Source organism: Patella vulgata, chromosome 7 (assembly GCF_932274485.2).
Source record: "Patella vulgata chromosome 7, xgPatVulg1.2, whole genome shotgun sequence".
Classification (NCBI taxonomy): Eukaryota; Metazoa; Mollusca; class Gastropoda; family Patellidae; genus Patella; species Patella vulgata.
The window spans coordinates 2567170-2590622 of NC_065885.2; the positions used below are offsets into that span (position 1 = coordinate 2567170).

The following is a 23453-nucleotide window of genomic DNA, read 5'->3' on the forward strand; positions in this document are numbered from 1 at the left end:
AACGCCCGTGACTGAAAATATAAACTCTCTTTGATTTTAATTAAGTAATAGTCAACAGAAAATAGCCTAGGAGGTGATGAAAAAAAAAGGGAAAAGCGACAAAAAAAATGAATGTAGTTCGACATCATGAATCAGGGGACATAATTAGCAGTCTCAAGCCAACTTTACATGCTCTTTAGTCTATAAAGAATAAAAACGGACACATTGAGACATTACCAAAAGAATGGAGGATTTGACAGGCTATCTTGTAGCGATCGGGGCTATTTTAGTTTGTTTGGGATTTACATTATTAGCTCTTCTTGTATATTCCGGCCTTTTTGAAAATGTTACCGTCGGAGCTGGACCTCCACCCATAGGCGAAGTGTTCGTCGCTTATCGATTCAGTAGAGGGCCTTACAAGGAGGCTGGTCAGATATTTACAGAATTGACACATTTAGCTCCTGACAACAAATGTTTAGGAATATATTATGATGATCCTAAACGGGTAGGTAACATATAATCAGGTGACTGAAAAACATTTAATACCACAGAATTGTTTCTGTTTGCTTCGATGCAGTCCAGGGTTTAGACTGACGAGTGACACTTGTTTATTTGTACAATGATATTAAAATGACAAGTCAGCTATTTCTTGACAATGACATGACATATCATCTTTCAGACATTTCGACCGCAATAAAAATGTGTCTCAACTTTTCGGACTCGGGTGACACAATGGCATACCTGATGATCTAAAGTGCTATTTGGCCACCCATTATCCCCACATTTCATAGCAAAGCCTATCTTCAAATCTCTACACGGATCTCTGAAATGCTATATTATCTCCAGCTCTGGAATCTTTTCTCCCCCTTCCTCTGAGACAAAGCATCCAAACTACATATTTAAACCCACAACCAGCAAGGTGTAGAACTACTCCTTTAATATTGGTTTTTTTTGTTTTCTCTGTCAGAAGGGTTTGGATGGCCGAATAGTTGGTATCACGTCATTTGGGACTCAACATAAACGACATTTGGGACTCAGTTGACGACGTTGGCGTCAATTGGGACTCAACACAAACGACATTTGGGACTCAATATAAACGACAGTTGGGACTATTTATTTATGAGATATACATGTATAGTAACAGCTGTCTTAGTTGTCTTTCGTTTTATTTAGTTGATCGGCGATTGTTGAGACCGCGATTAACACTGCTAGTTCTCCTTTGTTTTGTTTTATCTGCGAGTATAAAACTTCTCCTTTGTTTTGTTTTATCTGCGAGTATAAAACTTGACATTAATATATTGTTGAAAATTTGTGTATATTTAGTAATACTTCGTTGTTTTTCTTTTATCAAATAGTAAACGAGCTTGATTGACCGACTACTGCTCATGTTTTTTCGTGAAACGGTATAACTGCATTCAACACACGGACGCCATTCTCGATGATTGACAACTCACATTTTTCCTCATCCACCAAAGAACCGTTAGGTTTCTTTGAACATACTGCAATAACATCGGGATTATCAGTTAATCAGCTTTAATTATCCCGCTTTGATCGTTGCCATTTCTTATATTTTCCACAAAAAAACTTTGCCTTGTACGCACTAATTTATTGATTGGTATTGCCATCTACGACAAGCATGTCAACGTGCAGCTCACGGATTATCGTTAACAATTTCTAGGGGCTTGTAAAAAAGATTGCATGTCGTGTAAATATTTATATTGTTTTTTTGTGTAGGTCATTTTCAAATAAATTCATCAGCATATTATTAGTTTTAAATAAATATATAACTTTTATGAGAATCGATGATTATCAAAGAACCGTAAGTGCAACAAATGTTTTATCGTTTGGTTGAGCCTTTTACTAACCACGTGTTTCATGTTAATAAATATTTTCTTTCGTGTTTTGAATTTGCCTATTTCTAATAAATTATCCCGATACGAGTCCCAAACGTCGTATACCCGAGTCCCAAACGACGTATACCAAAGTCCCAAACGTCGTATACCCGAGTCCCAAATGTGGTCATATTTTTTTGAGTCCCAAATGACGCGAGTCCCAAATGACGTGAATCCCAAATGACATGTAATCGAATAGTTAACGCGTGCACGTATCATGAGGTCTGCCATTGAATCAACTGGCGTGGTTTTGATTCCCCGGTTGTTCGTGGCAAGGTTGTTCGGGGGTTTTCTCCGGGTCCTTCGGTTTCCTCCCACTGCTAAAGCTAATTATTGAAATAAAGTTGAATCATGTTAGTCCCAAAATGACCTCATTTGTGTTGAGTAGATGTTAAACTCTCTCTCTCTCTCTCTCTCTCATTCATTCATTCATTCATGTGTTTGATGTAGAAAGAGAAACTGACTCTCTCTCTCTCTATCTCTCTCTCTCTCTCTCTCTCTCTCTCTCATTCATTCATTCATGTGTTTGATGTAGAAAGAGAAACTGACTCTCTCTCTCTCTATCTCTTTTCTTTGTCAAATAAAAGTTACAGTGATAAGTTTGGACAAAAAAGTTTGATTCATAAACTCTGTGCAATTACAAAAATCATTTTGTATTTTTTAATTCTTTTTTTAGGTTCCATCCCATTTAACTAGATTTGTTGTTGGATCAATCCTTGCCTACGATGATCAGGAAGTAGATCCAGATATGAAGAAAAAATTTGAAGAAAATGGATACAAATTTATGCGATTACCGAAAGTCACAAATGTTGTGAAAACATCATTCCCACATATAAGTTCTTTTTCAATTTTTATCGCCATATTCAAAGTTTATCCACTGATGGGAGATTATGTACAGGTAAGTCAGCTAATGTTTTATCAATAATTGGGGTGACTGGGAAGCATTCTGTGTGGTATAATGGTAGAGAGTGATGCCAGACGTTAGCCAGAATGTCGTTTCAAAATATTACATATCGTCTTGCTCACGACATTCAAATATGAATGAAATGAAATGGTGTTGAATGTCCTACTGTTTTGTTTTGACTGCGTTAGTTAAGATGGGCATACGTGTACACCATATAGTGTTCTATGGGAGAAATTTTGCCAGAACAGATGCGCTATAGCTTACTCTTATATCGAATTCCAACTGCCAAGGGATCTTTAACGCATACACCAATGTGTACACAGGACCTCGTTTTTCATCCAAACCGAATGACTATACTTTGTCCCTTGCCAGGTACTCTGTCCTAATCCACTGACAAGGGAGCAACCCTGCCAGAAAATCCCTTGGCCAACAATGGGATTGAACACGGGACCTCCAGGCTAGTAAGCCAACGTCTTACTCTCTGAGCCACCGCTGCTTGAGACATTCAAACACACTTGTATACAGACATTATCACACACTTGTATTTCAATGACCGTCTTCATTAGCCCAGTTCAGAGCAAAACAGTAGGACGTTAAACCCCATTTCATTTCATTTGTATTTCAATGAAAATGTCATGCAAGTCCAATATTTCATCTAGTATACATTGTATGACACATTATCAACATCAAAGGATGACATCACATCTGTATTTTATGTGTTTATCATTCAACATTTAAAATTATTTATTTTAGTCTGAATAAATTTATAATTCAGCTATTTTTTTAAGTTTTACATGCATGTGAAGTGAAATGATATAAAATGGAGTTTAAAGTGCACATAAGATGGGTTTTGGAACTTTTGGATACGTGTAGCCAATGGTTACTATATCAACTTTACGGCAAGTTCACACCAATCTGATTGAAATTAATTCAGTTATCTTCACTCAAAGTCGTAAAAATGGACCTCCCGTGAAAACGACTTTGCCAATTATCGAAAACACTCTTAATCCCCTCAGACGCCAGTGACGTCACAGTGACCGAATGCATATTCGGAATGTTTATTCCTTAATTACCTTTATACAGCCGGCGTGTGTACTCATTAACGCCTGACTGATTCCTTAATCTCCCTTAGTTCTTAATTAAATAAAACAATTGACTTCGGAATAATTCGTTTTGTAATTCATTTTAATTTAAGATCCAATTTAGAGTGCCTACAACTTTTAAACTTTGAAGTCTTGAACTCTTGATTAATTTTTTACAATATGGAACTTATTGGACGAACACTTTTAATATGTAAATAATATACCGGTCCAGCTATGTGTTTTTTACTGCGAGCACTTCGCTTTTCCACATAAAGTGTAGTGTCGTTAATATTTGTCATTAATTAATCAATCTGACTATAAAAGTTATACAGGCATGGGTCATAAATTACACGTCGGTGTTAGCAGTGAGTGTTAGTGGGATTAAGAATGTTGATTAGGTAATTATCTTTTTTTACGCCGGCCAGATCAAAGACATCACTCTAAGTGGAACGTGTGCATAATACCTCATGAACGAACTAATGGTAGAATCGTACACCCACACATTAATTGTATAAAATCATTAAGTTTTACTCATCAGTTGTTTATAATTATTATTTACCCAATAATTATTGCTCACCAGTGTTTTTGTAATCAAGTAGCCTCGTATTATTTGTTGATTGGCGTTTAAACAACAATCGATTATCTTCTTTTTAATAAAAGTATTTTACAATTGCATTGACAGTTTAATCACTCACCAAACGGCACCAGGAACTCCACATATGATCCCGTGCAATTTTCGTGCCGAAGTTTAACCTCATTTACTACACCCGTAGTACATGTAACCGTAAATGGTAATAAGATTCCCAGCGTTGATTGGCTGAGAAATGAGGGCGATCTATTGTACATGTTATGCATAGTCATCGGAAAATTCCATATTCACTGTAAATTTCAAATGGAGTTACGATAAAAGTTGTTCTTTATGTATAGAAATGGTTATTATTATTATATATAGCTAATAATGAATATATCGACAAATGACTGGCGCCATTATATCAAGTATTACCGGGTTATCCAAATTACCGGTAAATGCGCTAATTTCTTGAGTCGTCTTCATTTGACATGTGGCCTATTTAAACAAAGGCAGCTTAAATGGATCTACGGCATGATACGGCATTTGAAATTCACTCTAAAATATTCCAATCACAAATGAAAGACGATAATTCGGTGATTATGATTACGCCAGTCACGTGGTAATTGGAACGTCAACAGACGCTTGTCAACTTGCCGTGTGTATTGATAGTGCTATATTGTACAGACGGTGAGATATTGTATAGATAATGTATATCCTATGTGTAGTGCCTGTGACGTCACCAGCTAATCAACCGGATTAAGGTCGTAATTGAAAAATTGAAAAGATTTTGGCGTGTCGGACACTTAAACTTTAACAGCCGACTTAATTTTAATCAGATTGGTGTGAACTTGCCGTAAAGTTTATATAGTAACCATGGGCTATACATACATGTAATTTAGATTTTCGATCATACGTGGTCTTTAACGTCCCCTTGCTCTGAACCAACCAGATTAATGAAGAAGACAGGCATACACAAGGCAGTGTGTTATTAGGAAAAGAAGGGATTGGGTGGCCGAATCGTGAACACGTTCGCATTGAATCAGAAAGTCTGTCATTGACTTAAACATACAATATGCAAGAGCAAAATCTGATTATTGCAAGTCTTAATTTAGGCTTCAGATGTTATCGAAATTATAAATTAGATCTTTATTTAAACAACAAGCCCAAAATCAACTCTGTAGACCCCCGGATGGCTCGGCTACAGCTCGGATTTAAATAGGATTTCACTTATTGATTAATTCAAATATGGCGCACACTGATGAGAATACTTCAGTTGGATCGAGGCTAAATGATAGAGTGTACTTAGCGAGGCCGCTGTAGGGCGTTTCCGCATGCCATTGAAAACTTAACATGATAATCGAGATATGTAGGGGGAGTTAACGCCTGTCAATCAAACGATCGGCCAAGGTGAAGGCACATTTCACTACCATTTCTTGTCAAATATTACAACGATGATAACTATGTTCAGAATAAAGTAATTTGACTTAAATTTTCAATATACTGTATTCTTCTTTCATCATCTACTTTTGAACTGTTATAGCAAGAATGGCCAACTCTCTATTAAAATCTCCCATAATGTATCTTTAAGTGGCATGATTTTGATTTCTTGCTTGTAGGGTCGCAGTGTGCTATGAGGGAAATTTTGTCTAGACAGCAGCATTTCTGTCTACTCCATTGCGGAGAGAGAGAGAGGGAGGGAGAGAGGGAGGGAGAGAGGGAGGGTCTAACTTCCACTCGCCACAAACTAGATCATTTCGGGACCAACATAAGGTCGCATGGGTGTAGGGGTCTTTAGCAGTGGGAGGAAACCAGACCACCTGGAGAACAGGTGAACAGGTTGAACAGGTGACGCTACTCCTTGTCACATACATCTGGGGGATCGAAATCGCACCAGTTGACTCAATGACAGACCTTATGATACAACGCCCACGTTCTAACCATTTGGCCCTCCAACTTCCCTATATTTGAATAATTGCCCACAATCTCACGTGACATAATTACATATGTTCATACGGTATCTCATATGAAATGAAATGGGTTTTAACGTCCAACTTTTCGGCACTTACTGGGTTAATTAAGACAAGCATGCCATACAGTATGCTACGAGGGAAATTTTGTTGGCACAGCGACGCTATGGCCTACAAGTACTTAGAATTGAAACTGTTAAGGATTCTTTTACATGTACGAGGGAATCACGTGGCTAAGTGGGTAAGACGCTGGCTCGCTAGCCTGGAGGTAGGGTGTTCGATCCCTGCATTGGCCGAGAAAGTTCATCCAGATTTTCCAGCGTGGTTTCCCCTTGTCAGTGATGCAGGACACAGGGCCTGACAAGAACAGCTGTCTAGTCGTTCTGATGGGACGAAAAACCGAGGTCCCATGTACACATTGGTGTGCGCGTAAAAGATCCCTTGGCAGTTGGAATTCGATATAAGAGTAGGCCGTAATGCCGCTGCCGGGCCAAATTTCCCTCATAGCACACTGTATGGCGTATGCCCATCCTCATTAGCCCAGTTTAGGAGCAGAACAGTACAACGTTAAACCCCATTTCATTTTACATGTACGCCAACTTTTTCATCCCATACGAACGACTAGACACTGTCCCTTCATTACTTGGGGAACTGATACTTGTGTAGTAATGAATAATGCTTGACCACAATATTTTATTATATTTTCAGGATAATAAATTGTGTGCTCATCCTTTTTTGGAAGTTTATGATGGTAAAACCATACATTTTATGGCCCCTCTTGCTAAACAAGATGAGTTCTATCTTCCTGAAATGAAGAAAATGGGGCCAGACGGTTTAGTGATCATGGAACCAAGTGAACAATTGCCTATCGATAGCTACACTAATTCGGCACCAGTTCCAGAAATTCCAGAACCTGTGGAAGAAGACACAAATGAAGCCGATGCCTTAATATCGGAAATAAACTCGAATACAGAGGACATGAACGGTGCCGACTCTGAAGCAAGTACAGGATCTTCCTTTGAAGAACTGAAGTTAGATGGTGACGATCAAAGAAAAGAAAAGGCCCATTCCCCAGACTCCACAACAGTTTAGATATATTTTTATCTTGTCAAGTTGAACTCACTAAAAGTCTCTGTTCGTCATTGGCTTTTTGGGGAAAATATCCAATTTTCCACCACTTAATTATGCTAATATGTACGCAAATTGATTATTCAACATTCAGTTAAAGTGGGAGTAGGCAAGATTAGAAGTTCTCGCTATAGTTCTTGCTATAATAGTTAACAAATAGATAACGGAAACAAAATATGCTGAAAATTTCAGTCAGATTGCTTCACCCTGAACCAAGATATTAGCGATTAAATTTTAGGCTAGCCTCGATCGTCATTACTAACGTTCGTAAGATAATAAACAAAATTCTGATTATCCATTTTTACGTTAAATTATCCATCAAAAAATGTATTCAAATCCACTAAATCTCGCCAGCTAACAATGGCATCGAGAGTTGGTTATGGTCTGGATAAGTTGATTAATGTCTAATTAATAATTTAGGTAACATTTAAGACCTAAAGAAAGACCTGCAATAGGCAGATTTAGCTCTTGTATAATGTATGTTCAAGAAAGTAATATCAAAATATCCGCAGTAGATAATCTTCCAACTTAAAAGTGGACCATTAATTAGCGGGTATTGTCTGTACAAGTGGATGCAGAGTAGTGAACAATTCAATTCATCGTACCTTTGTAAATACTGAATGGACTTGAATTTTTCTTTGCCTGGTATTCCTTTAAGAGATTCATTTTTCATAACATACCAAGGGATCAACAATCTCTCAAACATTTTATATCATCTGCTGTTGTAGATGCGGAGTTGTGAAAAATTTTCAATTTATCGTATCTTTGTAAATACTGAAATGAATCGAACCAATGACGTCCAGAGACTTTAAACATATGTACATTGATATTTTATGGTTATTTGTTTAAGTTGGTATCCAGTTTTGTTTGTCTGAACCCAGTTTAGCACCTGACCTCCTTTAACTGCTGGTCCAGGCTCCCTCAAGTCTTGTGAATAGGTTTCAGGTGGTCTAGGGAGCTGTAGTTTAGGGCACTTTCGAAAATGGGCTACAGAGCTCGAGATATAGAAAGATCACTTTGCTTTAATTTAGCACTTTATGATTGATTTTGAAGAAATAACTTATATGAAAACATTATAAATATTTGTATATGCTTGTAAGCAAACTGACATCGTTTTCTTTGGTTCATATGTATGATTTTTATTTACTTAATATAACATCGCATTTGCTTTGGGTAGGGTTTTTATTTAATTCATAATTGACATTTTTTCTGAAATTGACTTGCAGAAGAATTTACTAGTCAGTCAATTTATATGGCATAAAATTAGAATTTTAAAGAATTTACCTTAAATGATATGATGGTTAAAATGCTGGTTAAATTACCTTAAATGATGGTTAAATTACCTTAAATAATAGTTGAATTACCTTAAATGATGGTTAAATTACCTTAAATAATAGTTGAATTACCTTAAATGATGGTTAAATTACCTTAAATAATAGTTAAATTACCTTAAATGATGGTTAAATTATGGTTAAATTGATGGTTAAATTACCTTAAATGATGGTTGAATTACCTTAAATGATGGTTGAATTACCTCAGGTGATGGTTAAATAACCTTAAATGATGGTTAAATTACCTTAAATGATGGTTAAAATGATGGTTAAATTGATGGTTAAATGATGGTTAAATTGATGGTTAAATTGATGGTTAAATGATGGTTAAATAACCTTAAATGATGGTTGAATTACCTTAAATGATGGTTAAATGACCTTAAATGATGGTTAAATTACCTTAAATAATAGTTAAATTAATGGTTGAATTACCTTAAATGATGGTTAATAAATAGTCATAAATTGACTAACTGCTAGACTTTTAGAGTGAAAACCCTAAAATTAGGATAATGCGTAAAAGATGGGAAAAATTATCACTAAATGTTATTTGTGTTTTTCATTATCTGGAATTTATATATTTTTAATTTTGTTACATTTCTTAGTTGCCATATTTTCTGCATTTTGCTTGTAGATTCAACTTTGTCTAGTTATATAATTGTGTTTCCAATCAGGTCCACGGGTGATAATTCTTTTTGAAAGTCTCTGTGAGCCGTGTGCCATATGCATTTTTGGGAAAATATCAACATTGCTATAGCTTAATCTACGCTAAAATGTATTAAACATTTCATTAGATAACCTCCTGACTTGGATTCAAGCGGATTATAAAGAGGCCCATCAAAAGATTTTTAGAAAAGATTCAGGTGTCGCTGACCGATGCTGAATGTTGATTTCAATTCATAATAGTTTTGTTTACAGAATTGAACTATTTTTTTATTTGTACTGATGTTACTGATTCAAATTTCACAATAATTTAGTTTAAAAGAGATTAAAATATAAAGTCAAATAATGATCTTGCGCCTCATTCACAAAAATTTAAACTAAAATATTTTAAGGATGCAAGCATTTCATTGGTTGAGATTTAAAATCCTCAGACAAATTTGAGCTCTTGGCCAATGAAAGAACTGAATTTTTAAAATAGTTTAGTTTTATGTTTTCGTTTATAAAACCCCAGAGTCTTTAACTATTATTATTATTATTATTATACAATGTAAATATAGTTATCGGCCATATCAAAGTGATATTATGTGAAGAATAAATTGTATTTCATTTTGTAAATGTTTATTATTGAATGTTATAAACTATTGTTTTGTTTCATATTCTATTTAAGACACCTGGTTTTCTCCGGGTCCTCCAGTTTCCTCCCACTGCTAAAGACCCCTATCCACAAGTGAATTATTGAAATAAAATTGAACCATATGTTAGTCCCGAAATGATCTAGTTTGTGTCGAGTGGATGTCAAACCCCATTCTCTCTCTCTCTCTTTTTAAGACACCTCAATCTATTTTAAAGTGGGAGTAGCCTTTGCGTGACAAAGAGTAGGGTCTCCTGTCTATCCTCGTGAGTTTTCTCCAGATCCTCCGGTTTCATCTTACTGCTAACGAACCCTTTGCACAAGCGAATTACTGAAATAGAATTGAACCATATGTTACTCCCAAAATTACCAAGTATGTGTTGAGTGGACATTAACCGACCTCTCTCTCTCGCCCGCTCTATGTTAAGTACGATTTCAGATTTTGCATATTGTCTATTTTCATGGGGGAGGAGTATTTTTATTATATAGATGTAGATGTAAACAACCATGGTTGGAATACTCCCACTTTAAAGGAGCTAAACCTCTGTATTAGGGGGGATTGGATGGCTGAATGCTGTATCATAAGACCTGTCATTGAGTCAACTGGCGTGGTTTCGAATCCCTGGTTATACGTGACAAGGAGTAGGGTCGCCTGTCCAACCTCTTGGGTTTTTTCCGGGTGCTCCGGTTTTCTCCCACTGCTAAAGACCCCTATGCGCAAACGAATTATTGAAATAAAAATTAAACCATATGTTAGTCCCGAAATGACCTAGTTTGTGTCGAGTGGACGTTAAACCCTATTTCTCTCTCTCTCTCTCTCACCTCTGTATTATCCATAATATTGAAAATTAAAAACACGAATTATTGATGTTATTATCTAAGAGCATTAACTTTTTTTTATTTGATTATTTCTGTAGTTTTGTAATCGGAGTTCAGCTTTAACTTAAAAAAACAAAAATGTTGACTGGGAAATAAAGATACCACTTTTTTTGTCTAAAGAAAATTTTTCTAAAGAAGTGTTTGCTAAGTCACAGATTGAATTATACACATATGCTGACCTTGACAAAATGTCTAAAATTTTCAGTGGGTTCTACTGGTTCTTTTGATACCCATATCCATTATGGTATTTTATATAGTGATCAACTCACAGACTATCCTGCATAACGACTTAAACATGCATTATGCAAGAGCAAAATCTGCTTATTACAAGTCTTTCTTTAGGCCTGAAATGTTATCTAAATTATCAATTAGACATTAACTTATCCAGACCATAATAAACTCTCGATGTCAAGGCTAGCCTTCGATGTTGGCTGGATTAGATTCCTATATGCCGCTTAACGGCCATTGATAATTAAATCAAAACAGTGGATAATCGAGACTATGCTGTTTATATTAATGATTTTAGTAATGATGACCGAGACTATGCGAAAATTTCACCCGCTTCGTTCTCGGCTCATAGTGGATCAATTTGACTGAAATTTTCAGCAAATTACCTTTACACTATCTAGTTTTTATCTATTATATTGAGAACTGCCATCTCTTTATCTTATCTCCCATAATGTATCTTTAAGGAATATTAATGACTAGCCGATGACCTGGCGCTGCACGGTTTGAAAGTAGTATAACCAGAAGTGGTAGTCCAACGCCACCTAGCCCATGTTATTAATCAGTCCAAGCTACCCCTATACATCAAATTTCAGCCTCAGGACCATTGACAGGACAGCTATAGTGTAGCCACCAACACTGAACAGACAGTCGAACAAACGACAGTCACAATTATTAGTCACAAATATTGATATAGAGAACTAATTACTGTTACATATCTTGACTTATAAAGGTAAAACTTGTGAGGTGGAATAACTTGAGTTATACAGGTAAAACTTTTGAGGTGAAATAACTTGAGTTATACAGGTAAAACGTACTGTAGTGAGGTGGAATAACTTGATAATTGTTAATCCTTACATAATTGGAAGTGTTAAATGCTTCATTATTAAATAGATACCTATTGCATTTTCAATTTTTTTTGTCAAAATCAAAAGGTGTGATGTGTTTGTTTTTGTCTTTGTTTTTGTATTACTTGTATGCTTAATTAAGGCTTTCTAGTATTTTTAATATATGATTTATATTCAATATCTATTATCTAATAACTTCATATTTTTTCATCATTTTTTAAGTTTGAACAAAAAAACATGCCCGTTATTAGAAATCAACAATGTGATAATTTATTAAGTTTTGCATGGATCTTATAAACAATGCTACTTGATGAATTTTTAAAAGAACAATAAATCTTTCTCTCCATAACTTGTGTTTATTTTTTGAAAATAAAAAAAAAACAATTAAATTATTTGTTTGACTGTTCACTCCATAACATTAGAACTAGTAGTGCCTCTAGTTATAGCAATTCTCCCTTTTGCACGATTTTGCATAGTAATTTTTGGTTGAGAATCGAAGAAGAGTGTTTGAATTTCCATTTTGGGTGAATATTCATGATTTTAGGGCGAAAGGATCAGGAAGTTAACAGACCTGAATCGAGGTGCTTGCCGCATACCAAAATGACATCACTGACTAACACAATCAAAATGGTGTACCTCTTTCAATATTTTTATCAGATTTTAGGCCCATTGTGTTTTTAAAGTTTGAGATCAGCGGAATGTTGAAAAAAATTACAGGCCAAGGAATGTCATTGAAACATTGAAGATAATGGGGAGAGAATTACTAGTCTGACTCCATTAGCAGTAGTTACAGAGGAGTTATCTCCACTTGACAGGATTTCGAGGCGCTAGCAGTAATGGCGGAGTTTGTAAATAAACTGTATTGACCTCCCGTTCGGCGTTCTTGGATACCAAAATGAAGAAATTTTTCAAAAAAATAACGAAAAAATCCCCCTCCAAGGAACAGGGTGCTGCCGGATCACCGAACTTGGGGGGAGCAGGAGGTGCACAGGCTTCGGAAACGTCAAATCAAGGTTATATGTATGATGTCCGAGAAAAAGATTTGGGAAGACTTCACAAGGCCGCCTGGACAGGGGATATAAATAAAGTGCGACAGCTAGCTAAGAAAGATCACAGCCCACTTGATAAAGAAAACAGGTAGGCTAAACAATAAGTAATAATTAATTAATTAATTAACAAAAAATTATTCACATGAAAGTAGTTTGGTAAACTAAAAAAAAAAGAATCCTGTCCACAGAACAAGAAACATGAATTGACATGCCCGTCAATAATTCATTCTATAATTGATATTAACAAGAAAATCACCCCCTGCAAATTTTATGACATATGATACATTTTATGAATGAAATTAAATCTGAGTACCGGTATTTTATATAATTTGTCAATTATGAAAACAGCTTGTACTGTAAGCTTATACGAGGATGCATTCACAGTCACATCAGGATTTCGAGAAACTTGATCTATCTGAGATTGGTATGGGCTACACATTATTTATTATTTATATATTGATTGATTTGATTGATTAATTATTTATTTCCTAATTAACAGAACACCATTGCATCTGGCATGTGCTCGCGGTCACGCTGCCGTAGTACAAGAATTACTAGAATGGAAAGCAAAGACAAATTTAGGTGATAACGATGCCAATACACCATTAATGAAGGTATTATTTTATTATATAATAATTTACATATTAATTGGACGTTTGATAGAAACCAATTGCAAGTCATATAGACCGTACACCCTCTCGCTCCAAGTCCTGAACATTACTTCATGAATTGCTTCATGTAGTATTAAAGATTTGGCTTATAATAAGTTATATATGCATGCATGTAGGCTATATGTAAGCCTAGCTCACTATGAATGATGGAAGTTTTATTGTCAAAAGTAAAGACACCTATGAATTAAATAATAAACAGAACTAAACTCGAAACATGATAGTTACTTTTTTTAGTTATTCATGTCTTTGAAGGGAAAAAGTTAAGAAACTTTTGATGACAGATGTTTGATCAAGATTTTAATTGCTGTTAGTTTTTCGGTCGTGTGATTTGATTAATTAAGTGATTATTTATTTATAGAAATGAAATAAAACTTTTCCCAGTGACAGCGTAGTCTAAGCTTACAGTTAATTAACTTCTTTACTGCTCTAAATTAAAAGTTAGGATAAACTGGATGAGTCATAAAGCATTGTTATTAATTATTAATAGGCTAATAATAAAACTTTGGACAGACTGGAAGACAATCAAGCCAATTCTATATAGGCAAGTACAGGAATAAATTATATAGGTCTTCATGTAAATAAATCCAGAAGTGTTGTACAGCAGCAGCATCTGAGTAAATGTGTGTCACCTATGTGTTGGATCTCTTAAAGTTACTGATTGCCATTTGCATATTACGGACAATAATTTGTTTAATCCACGCTAAAATTTATGCGGATTGATTGTTTTAAATTTAATTGACAGAACAAAATCACAGCTATATATAATCAATAAGATTATAAAGACTGATTTCAGCTAAAATTATAAGTGACACTAGCATGTTTTGACTTTATCCGTTAAACATTTGCAGAGGATATCAAATGGTGACGAATTTTCAATGCATAATGTCTTTGTAAATACTGAACAGAATTTAACCATTTTTGGATTGTAATTCCTTTTAGAGATTTAACTTTCACAATATTATAGTTTACAAGGAATTGACACTCGTCAAATGACGATCAGAGACCTTTAATTAATTGTTGCAGCTGTACACTTAAAGATTTAGGACATGCTCTGATATAAAATGGCCAAAATGCGTTCAATGTATTGATAATGTGTTTGCAGTAAAAAAAGAGGATACCCGTTCCCATCTTCTGGATTTCTTTATTACAAAGTGTTAAAAACATGGATAATTGAATTTAAATACAACTTTTTCACCAGTCATATTGGTAACAACTTTCTTGTGACAATGTAATTTGAGGTGGTGAACAGTCACTTGGTTTCAATCAGCTCTATGATAAGAGAGTGAGAGAAATGGGGTTTAACATCCACTTGACACAAACTAGGTCATTTCGGGACTAACATGGTTCAATTTTATTTCGATAATTCGCTTGCGCGTAGGGATCTTTAGCAGTGGGAGGAAACTGGAGGACCCAGAGAAAACCCTCAAGGTTGGACAAGTGACCCTACTCCTTATAATGTACAAGTTGGGCTCTATGATAGATAGTTATTGTTATTTTTGTGAATAAAAATGAAAGAGCATGGTTTGAGATACAGAAAAAGCACATTAAATAATTCATCAAGGATTTGAACAATGTAGAAGTCTGAAAAAACAATATTTTCTTTGTGAATGATTTCCTGCAGTGCCGTTAACGAGGTGTTACTGTGTAATTAAAAGATGGAGAAAAGACTAAAAATTTCCACCGTATTTGGAACATTTTTCTTTAAGCCCAAATCCTATCTACATCTCTGTTCCTATCTGCATGTAGGTGATAGTTAACTTTTGACCATATGTATGGAAACATTGTCTTGTATTTGCAATAAATACCGTTGCGAGGTACCGCACCCACCAAGTCACGTGACACAAACATAACTGCTTTTAATACATGTAGTTGTTTTTTTATAGCAGGGGTGTTCCCTGGCAAATACAATGTTTTGAGAAGGATTTAAAGCAAAATTTTGGTAGATTAATTGGTTTGAATATGGTTTTAGTCCAAATTATCAAGAAGTAACCAGTTTGTACACCGGAAGGTATTTTTAATAGATGAATTGCTATGTTTAAAATTCTAGTTTGTTGTATCCCAATCTGGTTAAAACACAGATCCTATTTCGTTTCGTTTTTTTATAGTTCAAACTTTCGTTGTACTTTATTGCACTAGGAGGGATGTCAGGGGTTAATCAATGAAACAGTCTGTTTCGGCGATTTTTTGGTGTGAGGTGCACAGAACTTTTGTTAAACCACTAGAAACGTCAATGCTGATTGGTTAATCACATATCTGATGCCATAGGGTCAAAAGCCGCTCATATGACGCCTGACACGACCTTCCACTACTAGTCATGTAGTAGAGGCCATCGAAAGTAAGGGTCGCCTGTCCAATTTCGTGGGTTTTCTCCGGGTCCTCCGGTTTCCTCCCACTGCTAAAGACCCCTACGCGCAAGTGAATTATTGAAATAAAATTAAAACCATATGTTAGTCCCGAAATGACCTAGTTTGTGTCGAGTAGACGTTAAACCCCATTTCTCTCTCTCTCTCTCCATCGAAAGTATAAAAAAGGAAACGAAATATAGATTTGTATTTTAATCAGATTTGTTATATTCTATGGCTATATCGTATAATTATAAATGAACTATTTCAGGCTGTACAATGTCAACATGCAGATTGTGTCGAGCTATTATTAGAACATCATGCTAACGTTGAAGCCATGGATACCGAAGGAAACACATGTTTACATCAAGCAGTTCAAGATGGAAATCACCAAATAGCAGACATGTTGTTAAAAGCTGGAGCTAGTCCTGATGCTAAAAATAAAGTAGGAATATTTTCGTATTATTTATGAAGGGCGTATTATCATCTCAAATGCATGTTAACCTTGGTTAAAAGGGAAACCACACCGGAAAATCCGCCCTGTATTAAACATTTTATTTTATTTATTCAAATAAATATTTTTGAATTTTTACAGAATGGTGAAACGATTCTACATGCTGCCGTCAAGACAAAACAGGAAGAAATCTGTCGTCTGCTGTTAAAGAATGGTGCTAATGTCAACATGTTCGATAAAGAATTTAGGTAAGAGTGAAAATAAACTGAATGATACAATTATACTATTCAAAAAAAGTAGGGGATATTTGATTTTGGGGGCATAATACTAAAATATGCAAATGACTACGAAAAAAGTCACTATAGAACTTAACAGAAGAAACATTTCCAGTTACATGTGACGCCCAAACGCACCAATAGCTACCGCATGGAATGCAGGTGATGCTTGGGATCATCATGGGGGTCCAACCCAAGATTTGCACGACTCTGACTTTGAATGTTACAGTCATTGTGGCATTGAATTCCAGGGTGGAAACATCAGTTTAATTGTTTTAGTGACCAGAAAACAAATTTTGATATGCGTCGGCTTACCCAAAATGAAAGGTTACGTGCCCTTGGCATGCTACAGATCGGCACAACACAGGCGGTTTTGGCGCAGACGATGAATGTTTCTCAGTCTGTCATAAGCAGGCTATGGTCCAGATACCGTGATACACAATCTGTACAGGACAGACCACGCTCAGGTCGACCAAGGGCGACAACTCAAGCCCAGGATCGATTTATCCGTACCTTGGCCTTGAGAAATCGTGTCATCACAGCAAATCAGATCAGCGCTCGTCTTCAAACAGACACTGGTGTGAGAGTGAGTGGCCAGACGATTCGGAATCGACTGCATAGGGGTCACCTTCGCGCCCGACGTCCTCGCGTGATCCCTTGTTTGAGAGATCATCACATTCAGGCAAGACGTCGTTGGTGTAGGGATCGTCAACACTGGGATAATCGACGCTGGAGCAATGTGATGTTTTCAGATGAGTCAAGGTTCACTGTTGATTTTTTGGACAGACGTAGGAGGGTGTGGCGTCGTCGAAACGAGCGCTTCCAAGACGTTAACGTCATCAGACATGATCGATTTGGGGGTGGTTCTGTTATGGTGTGGGGAGGCATCACTGTTGCTGGAAGAACGGCTTTACATGTTGTTGCAGGGCGTGTTACAGGCCAGTACTACCGGGACAACATCTTGGCAGTCCATGTTGTGCCGTTCGCACGACGTCATGGCCGCCGTTTCATCTTCCAGGATGACAACGCAAGATGTCACAGGGCCAGGATCGTTACAGGTTACCTCCAACAACAGAACATCACCACATTACCTTGGCCAGCACTGAGTCCCGACCTCTCCCCCATCGAGCATGTCTGGGACATGCTTGGACAGAGGTTACGTCAACATCAACAACGTCCTGCCAATGTCCAAGAACTTGCTGCTGCGTTGCAACAGGAATGGGACAATCTGGACCAAAATGACCTTAGACGTCTCATTAGGAGTATGCCACGTCGGATCAATGCTTGTTTGGTAAACAGAGGAGGATTTACCCGTTACTGACTTGGTTGTGATGCTGTGGTAACTTTGCTGTTTGACCCCGGGTATCATTTTACCCTTATAATGGTCAGTCTGTGCCTTACTTAGTCTAACGATCATTTGGAATAAATCGATGAATGTGAACTTCATTTCATTTTGTCATTTGTTTCTTCGTCAGTTTCATTAGGTGACTTTAATAACACTTAAAAATCAAATATCCCCTACTTTTTTTGAATAGTATATATACGTACGCAAGTGTCACATATTTTAAATCCTTCCGTAAAATTTGATTAGTCTGTATGTCTGTCTTCATTAGCTCAGTCGGAGCAGAACAATAGGATGTTAATCCACATTTCATTTCATTTATGTCTAATAAGAAATATTTAATAAGATAACTTTGTAAAATGAAGATATGAAGTTTGTTATTATTTGCAGGTTACCGTTAATGTACGCATGTCAAGATGGTTCGATAAATTTAGTAAAATTATTATTAGAATATCAAGCTGATACAAGTTCTAAAGATGATAAAGGTTAGTAGATTGTTTAGCGGACCAACTGATCTATAAAATATAATACAGTCGGCCCACTATTCCATAGAATAAAACCCAACTGCTCCATAAAATATAGAACAGCCACCCAACTACTCCATAAAATATAGAATAAAGCCCAACTGTTCCATAAAACATAAAATAAAGCTTAACTGTTCCATAAAACATAAAATAAAGCCCAACTGTTCCATAAAACATAAAAAAAAGCCCAACTGTTCCATAAAACATAAAATAAAGCCCAACTGTTCCATAAAACATAGAATAAAGCCCAACTGTTCCATAGGTAGGGTGACCCACCATAAATAAATATCTCCACATATCTCCATATATCTCGACAATTACGCCACAATATTTATATATATGCCAAGCCTCAAATCAGTTTCACACAATTATAGTCACTAAATAAACGATCATGTTGTACTTAATAAGCTATGACCATTAATCATCTATAAATAATAGACTGAAAACTGGTTCCAAGTGTCGTCCATAACATCCAGACACTTTTGAGTAAAAGATAGGTTACGTGCCCTTGTTTTGAAATTAGTCTCGCTTAACCAGTCTATTGACCATTCTACGTCTGATTGACAGGTCGGGATAATCAAGACTACTTTTTTACGAAACATAACAGAAAGCTAGAACAAGAAATTGAATTTAGAAATAAGCACGTTAGGTAGCCCAACAATCGTTTTAAGAACCTTGTAAAAGTAAAATGAAACTACTGCTAGTATCATGTTCCTGTCTAACCCGAGTGATTCAGAGATATTATTTGTACTAAACCAAAAGATGCCGCTCTTAAAGGTACAGTTAATGATAAAGCGATTTAAAAAATGAAACGAACGTAATTTCTAAATCTGCTGTAATAACCAAGAAGCTTAATTTCACTGCTATTCAAAATCGTCAACAATAGATTTTTTACGACTGTAATAGTTGATAGATTTGTAGAGAATTGCACGTGCCATGGCTATTTATAGTATCATACTGTCAGAAAGTTGGTCTCGGCACGGCGAATGTGTACGCTTCAGTGGTAGTCTCGAACTATCAGCGGTGGACTTTATTTCTGTAGAGTACATGGGCCACCCTACCATAGGCATAGCATATAGCCCAACTGTTCCATAGGCATAACATATAGCTCAACTGTTCCATAAAATGTTGAATAAAGAATGCATAAATGAAAGTAACTGCTTCATAAAACAGTGCATGAATCAAAAACCTTCATAAATTATCAATCCTTGTTCTCACTGGTCCAGACAGACGAGGAAAGTTGGCAACGTCATTCGGAAAAAAATGGGGAACACCTGTGTACATATTGACATGTACAATTGGCAGTCAAAGAAGCATGAGTGGAAATGCAGCTGTCTGGGCTAAATTCTCCCCCTTGTATTGCCCATTTAACCACAGAAATGAAATGTGTTAACAAGACATGAAACCCTGTTCAATCCATTTAGAAATCTATGAGCGGTGAATAACCGTCCCAGATTTCTCTCATGAAACGACTTAAAGATACATTCTGGGTCATTCGATAACGAGTTGGCAGTTCTCACTATAATAATTAAAAACTAGATAATGTAAAGGCAATTTGCTGAAAATTTCATTCAAATTGATCCACTATGAACCAAGAACTAAGCAATGACATTTCTGCCTAGCCTCGGTCATCATTACTAAAGTCAGTACGATAAACAGCATAGTCTCGATTATCCATTTAATCGTTTAATCGAGAAGGAAAGTTATGCATAAATCGGCTCACAATCCACTTAAGATAGCAGGCTAGCGATGCCATCTAGAGTTGATTATGGTCTGGATAGGTTAATTAATGTCTAATTAATAATTTAGATAATATTTCAGGCCTAAAGAAAGACCTGCAATGGACAGATTTAGCTTTTGCATAATGTATGTTTAAGAGCTTTCACAATGAATGGCTATACAATTTTATAAAATTTAGTCCCGAAGGGTCCCCACCACATTCTTTATATTTATATCCTGTTCAATCCATTTAATTCTTTTTTATTTTTCAGGCTGGACAGCAGATGACTACGCAGTAATTAAAGGACATCATGCCTGTTCAACTTTAATAGCAGACCACGATAGGAAATATAACCTAGGTAGTGCGGCCAGTACACCAAGAACTGCATCATTTCCCCCCAGTTCTCAAGTTACACCTAGAGAAAGGACTGGTTCTGTTGTATTGGGTATACCTGCTGAAGATGTTGCTGGTGTGTATCACTGTTTTTATATTTCATTTTTAGATAGTTTATTAAATATTATCCAAGTCATTGGCTTGAATACAAATACAGTTTTTAAAATTGTACATATCAAAGAACAGTTTACAAAATTGTACATATCAATAAACAGTTTACAAAATTGAGCAAGCACAATATAAATAACAGAAGAGTTCAGAGCAGAACAGTAGGACATTAAACCCCATTTCATTTCATTTCAAATAACAGAAGTGGTAAACAATTGGGAAATCGAGGAGAATACACTTTCTGAAAGTATCCGACAATGTGATTCTGTGTCAGTTTTTAAATCCAAAGTGTAAACAAGGTTATTTTTTTACTATCATTAGCAATCTAAGCAAAGTTAGATCAATTTCTAGCGCCTAGATCATTCCCTACTGGATACAAATATCTTTAGAGGGGGTTGGAATGGCGTGGTTTCGATTCCCGGGTTGTACGTGACAAGGAGTAGGGCCATATGCCCAACCTTGTGGGTTTACTCTGGGTCCTCCAGTTTCCTCCCACTGCTAAAGATCCTTACGCGCAAGCGAATTTTTAAATTAAAATTGAACCATATGTTAGTCCCAAAATGACCTAGTTTGTGTCGAGTGGATGTATTATTATAAAGAAATGCCATGTTATAATTTCAGGAGATGATTCTGGTGAAGAATCAGCTAGTAGAATATCAGGTCATGGTGGTGGTGCTGGGGATTCATGGGGAGATGATACAGACATTAGTCTAGCAGCTGATGACAAGGGAAAGGTAATCACAACTCTGATTTACAACTTTTAGCATGCTTAAAGAAACAGGGGCTTTTCTCGTGATAGCCATTATAATATGACTTAAATGTCGGGAGGGTATTTTCATTAATTATCGTAATTTGGTCAAAAAATTATTCAATCCGACCGACTTGTGTAGAGACAGAGACCTGTACAGTGATTTGGGTAGATATGTTGTTGAGCAGCATTTAGTAAATTGCACACATTTAAGATAATCACAATAGTTCCATGGAAACAGTTACTGAATTTTATGCATGAAAAACAACAGATGAATCATTGTAGAAACGTAGATCATTTAAACTTTGGTTAATTGTCTTCCATAGAACTGATTATTTTATTACGTAGAAAAGACTAAATCTTCAATGTCCACAGATACTACTTTATTATCTGTGACTCGGAGGAAAATTATCTTTTCCTATAAATAGTGCCCATATGTGGAATAAGCTACCAAGAGCAATTAGAGAAAGCTTGACCTTTGTTAAATTTAAATCGGAGTTAAAAACACAAATATTATTACCAACTACTACATGAAGATCTGACCGGTTGTAGTGGAAGGTTGTGTCATACGACTTACAAGCGTTTTTGACCCTATGACATCAGACATTTGATCAACCAATCAATGTTGATGTTTCTAGTGGGTTACCGGGTGCCAAAAACTCGTCGTAACAGACCGTTTTATTAGCTAATCCCTCACATCATCCAGAATGCGGGTTATATAACAACTCTTCCAGATCCTAGTGTAGTGAAGACAAGTAAAAAGAATTTTGAACTATAAAAAACGAAACGAAATAGGATCTGTGTTTTAATCAGATTGTGATTTAGATAAATATTTATGGGTGTTATTGTTTGCTTGTCATGCCGCTAGGAAGGATCAGACGTAGATGATAATATATTTGATGAAGAGCCACCAGAGGTTTGTTCGTTTATGCATAAGATGTGAAATGCATTTTCTTCTTGGCCTCCATTTTTTGTTTGATTTTGTTGTGGTTTTGTTTTGTTGGGCTTTTATTTTTTCTCTCTGCCATTCAGCATCCGGTGGACCCAGAGAAAACCCACGTTTTCCAGCTTTTTTTTATCTCTTTGATTGTTATTATTTTGCATCAATAACGATTGTCCTTGCCTTTTGAAGAAAGCAGGGTACTACTAAAATTTATTTTGTACGTCTGCTTGTATGTCTCTCACACTTTTCCGGCATGGATTCCCGTTGTCAGTGATGCAGGACGGAGGGCCTGGCAAGGGACAACATATAGTTGTTTGAATAGAATGAAAGACTGAGGTCTCGTGTACACATTGGCGTGCATGTAAAAGATCCCTTGGCAGTTGAAATTTTGATATAAGAGTAGGCTGTAGTGCCGCTGTCTGGGTATAGCACACTGCTTGACTTATGCCCGTCTTCATTAGCCCAGTCGGAGCAGAACAGTAGGGCGTTAAACCCCATTTCATCTCATGTCTGTCACACCTTTTGGAACTCTCCTAATTGAAGTAGGGCATTCATACTTTGTCTAGATATTCATCAGGTGAATTTTTGAATAAGTTTCTCCGTGCATCGAACTTTCTGGAAGACAATAACTCTGCTTCTAATTAAGGTAGATTAATTGAACTTGGTGTAGATGTCATGACTGTGTTCGGTAAAAAGCAGGGTTAAGCAATTTGATAGGCCGAATCTTTAGAGCACAATAACAGTTTGAATTAAAACAGATCATGCAGCCCTCTGTGACATAGGATTA

The 23453-nt window shown here is 36.1% G+C and overlaps 2 protein-coding genes across 2 annotated transcripts; both read left to right on the forward strand.

Moving 5' to 3' along the window:
- The first annotated feature begins 212 nt into the window (after positions 1-212).
- Positions 213-12446, forward strand: LOC126827418 (testis-expressed protein 264 homolog). Its single transcript, XM_050556733.2, has 3 exons — positions 213-484; positions 2548-2769; positions 7104-12446. Exons 1-3 carry the CDS (start codon positions 224-226, stop codon positions 7485-7487), a joined length of 867 nt encoding a protein of 288 aa, XP_050412690.1. The 5' UTR covers positions 213-223; the 3' UTR covers positions 7488-12446.
- Positions 12447-12919: 473 nt separating this feature from the next.
- LOC126828130 (ankyrin repeat domain-containing protein 7) lies at positions 12920-23448 on the forward strand. Its single transcript, XM_050557711.1, has 9 exons — positions 12920-13234; positions 13646-13760; positions 16431-16604; positions 16755-16861; positions 18621-18715; positions 20746-20943; positions 21597-21709; positions 22592-22639; positions 23425-23448. The coding sequence occupies exons 1-9, from the start codon at positions 12993-12995 to the stop codon at positions 23446-23448; spliced, it is 1116 nt and encodes a 371-aa protein (XP_050413668.1). The 5' UTR covers positions 12920-12992.
- Positions 23449-23453: the final 5 nt, after the last annotated feature.

What these genes read in the sequence shown, in the direction of transcription:
- LOC126827418 (XM_050556733.2), top strand. Translation starts at nt 224, where the DNA reads ATGGAGGATTTGACAGGCTATCTTGTAGCGATCGGGGCTATTTTAGTT. An exon ending in ATTATGATGATCCTAAACGG is followed by an intron (nt 485 to 2,547) that starts GTAGGTAACATA and finishes TTCTTTTTTTAG; the next exon opens with GTTCCATCCCATTTAACTAG. An exon ending in TGATGGGAGATTATGTACAG is followed by an intron (nt 2,770 to 7,103) that starts GTAAGTCAGCTA and finishes TTATATTTTCAG; the next exon opens with GATAATAAATTGTGTGCTCA.
- LOC126828130 (XM_050557711.1), top strand. Translation starts at nt 12,993, where the DNA reads ATGAAGAAATTTTTCAAAAAAATAACGAAAAAATCCCCCTCCAAGGAA. An exon ending in CCAATACACCATTAATGAAG is followed by an intron (nt 13,761 to 16,430) that starts GTATTATTTTAT and finishes GAACTATTTCAG; the next exon opens with GCTGTACAATGTCAACATGC. An exon ending in AAGTTCTAAAGATGATAAAG is followed by an intron (nt 18,716 to 20,745) that starts GTTAGTAGATTG and finishes TTTATTTTTCAG; the next exon opens with GCTGGACAGCAGATGACTAC.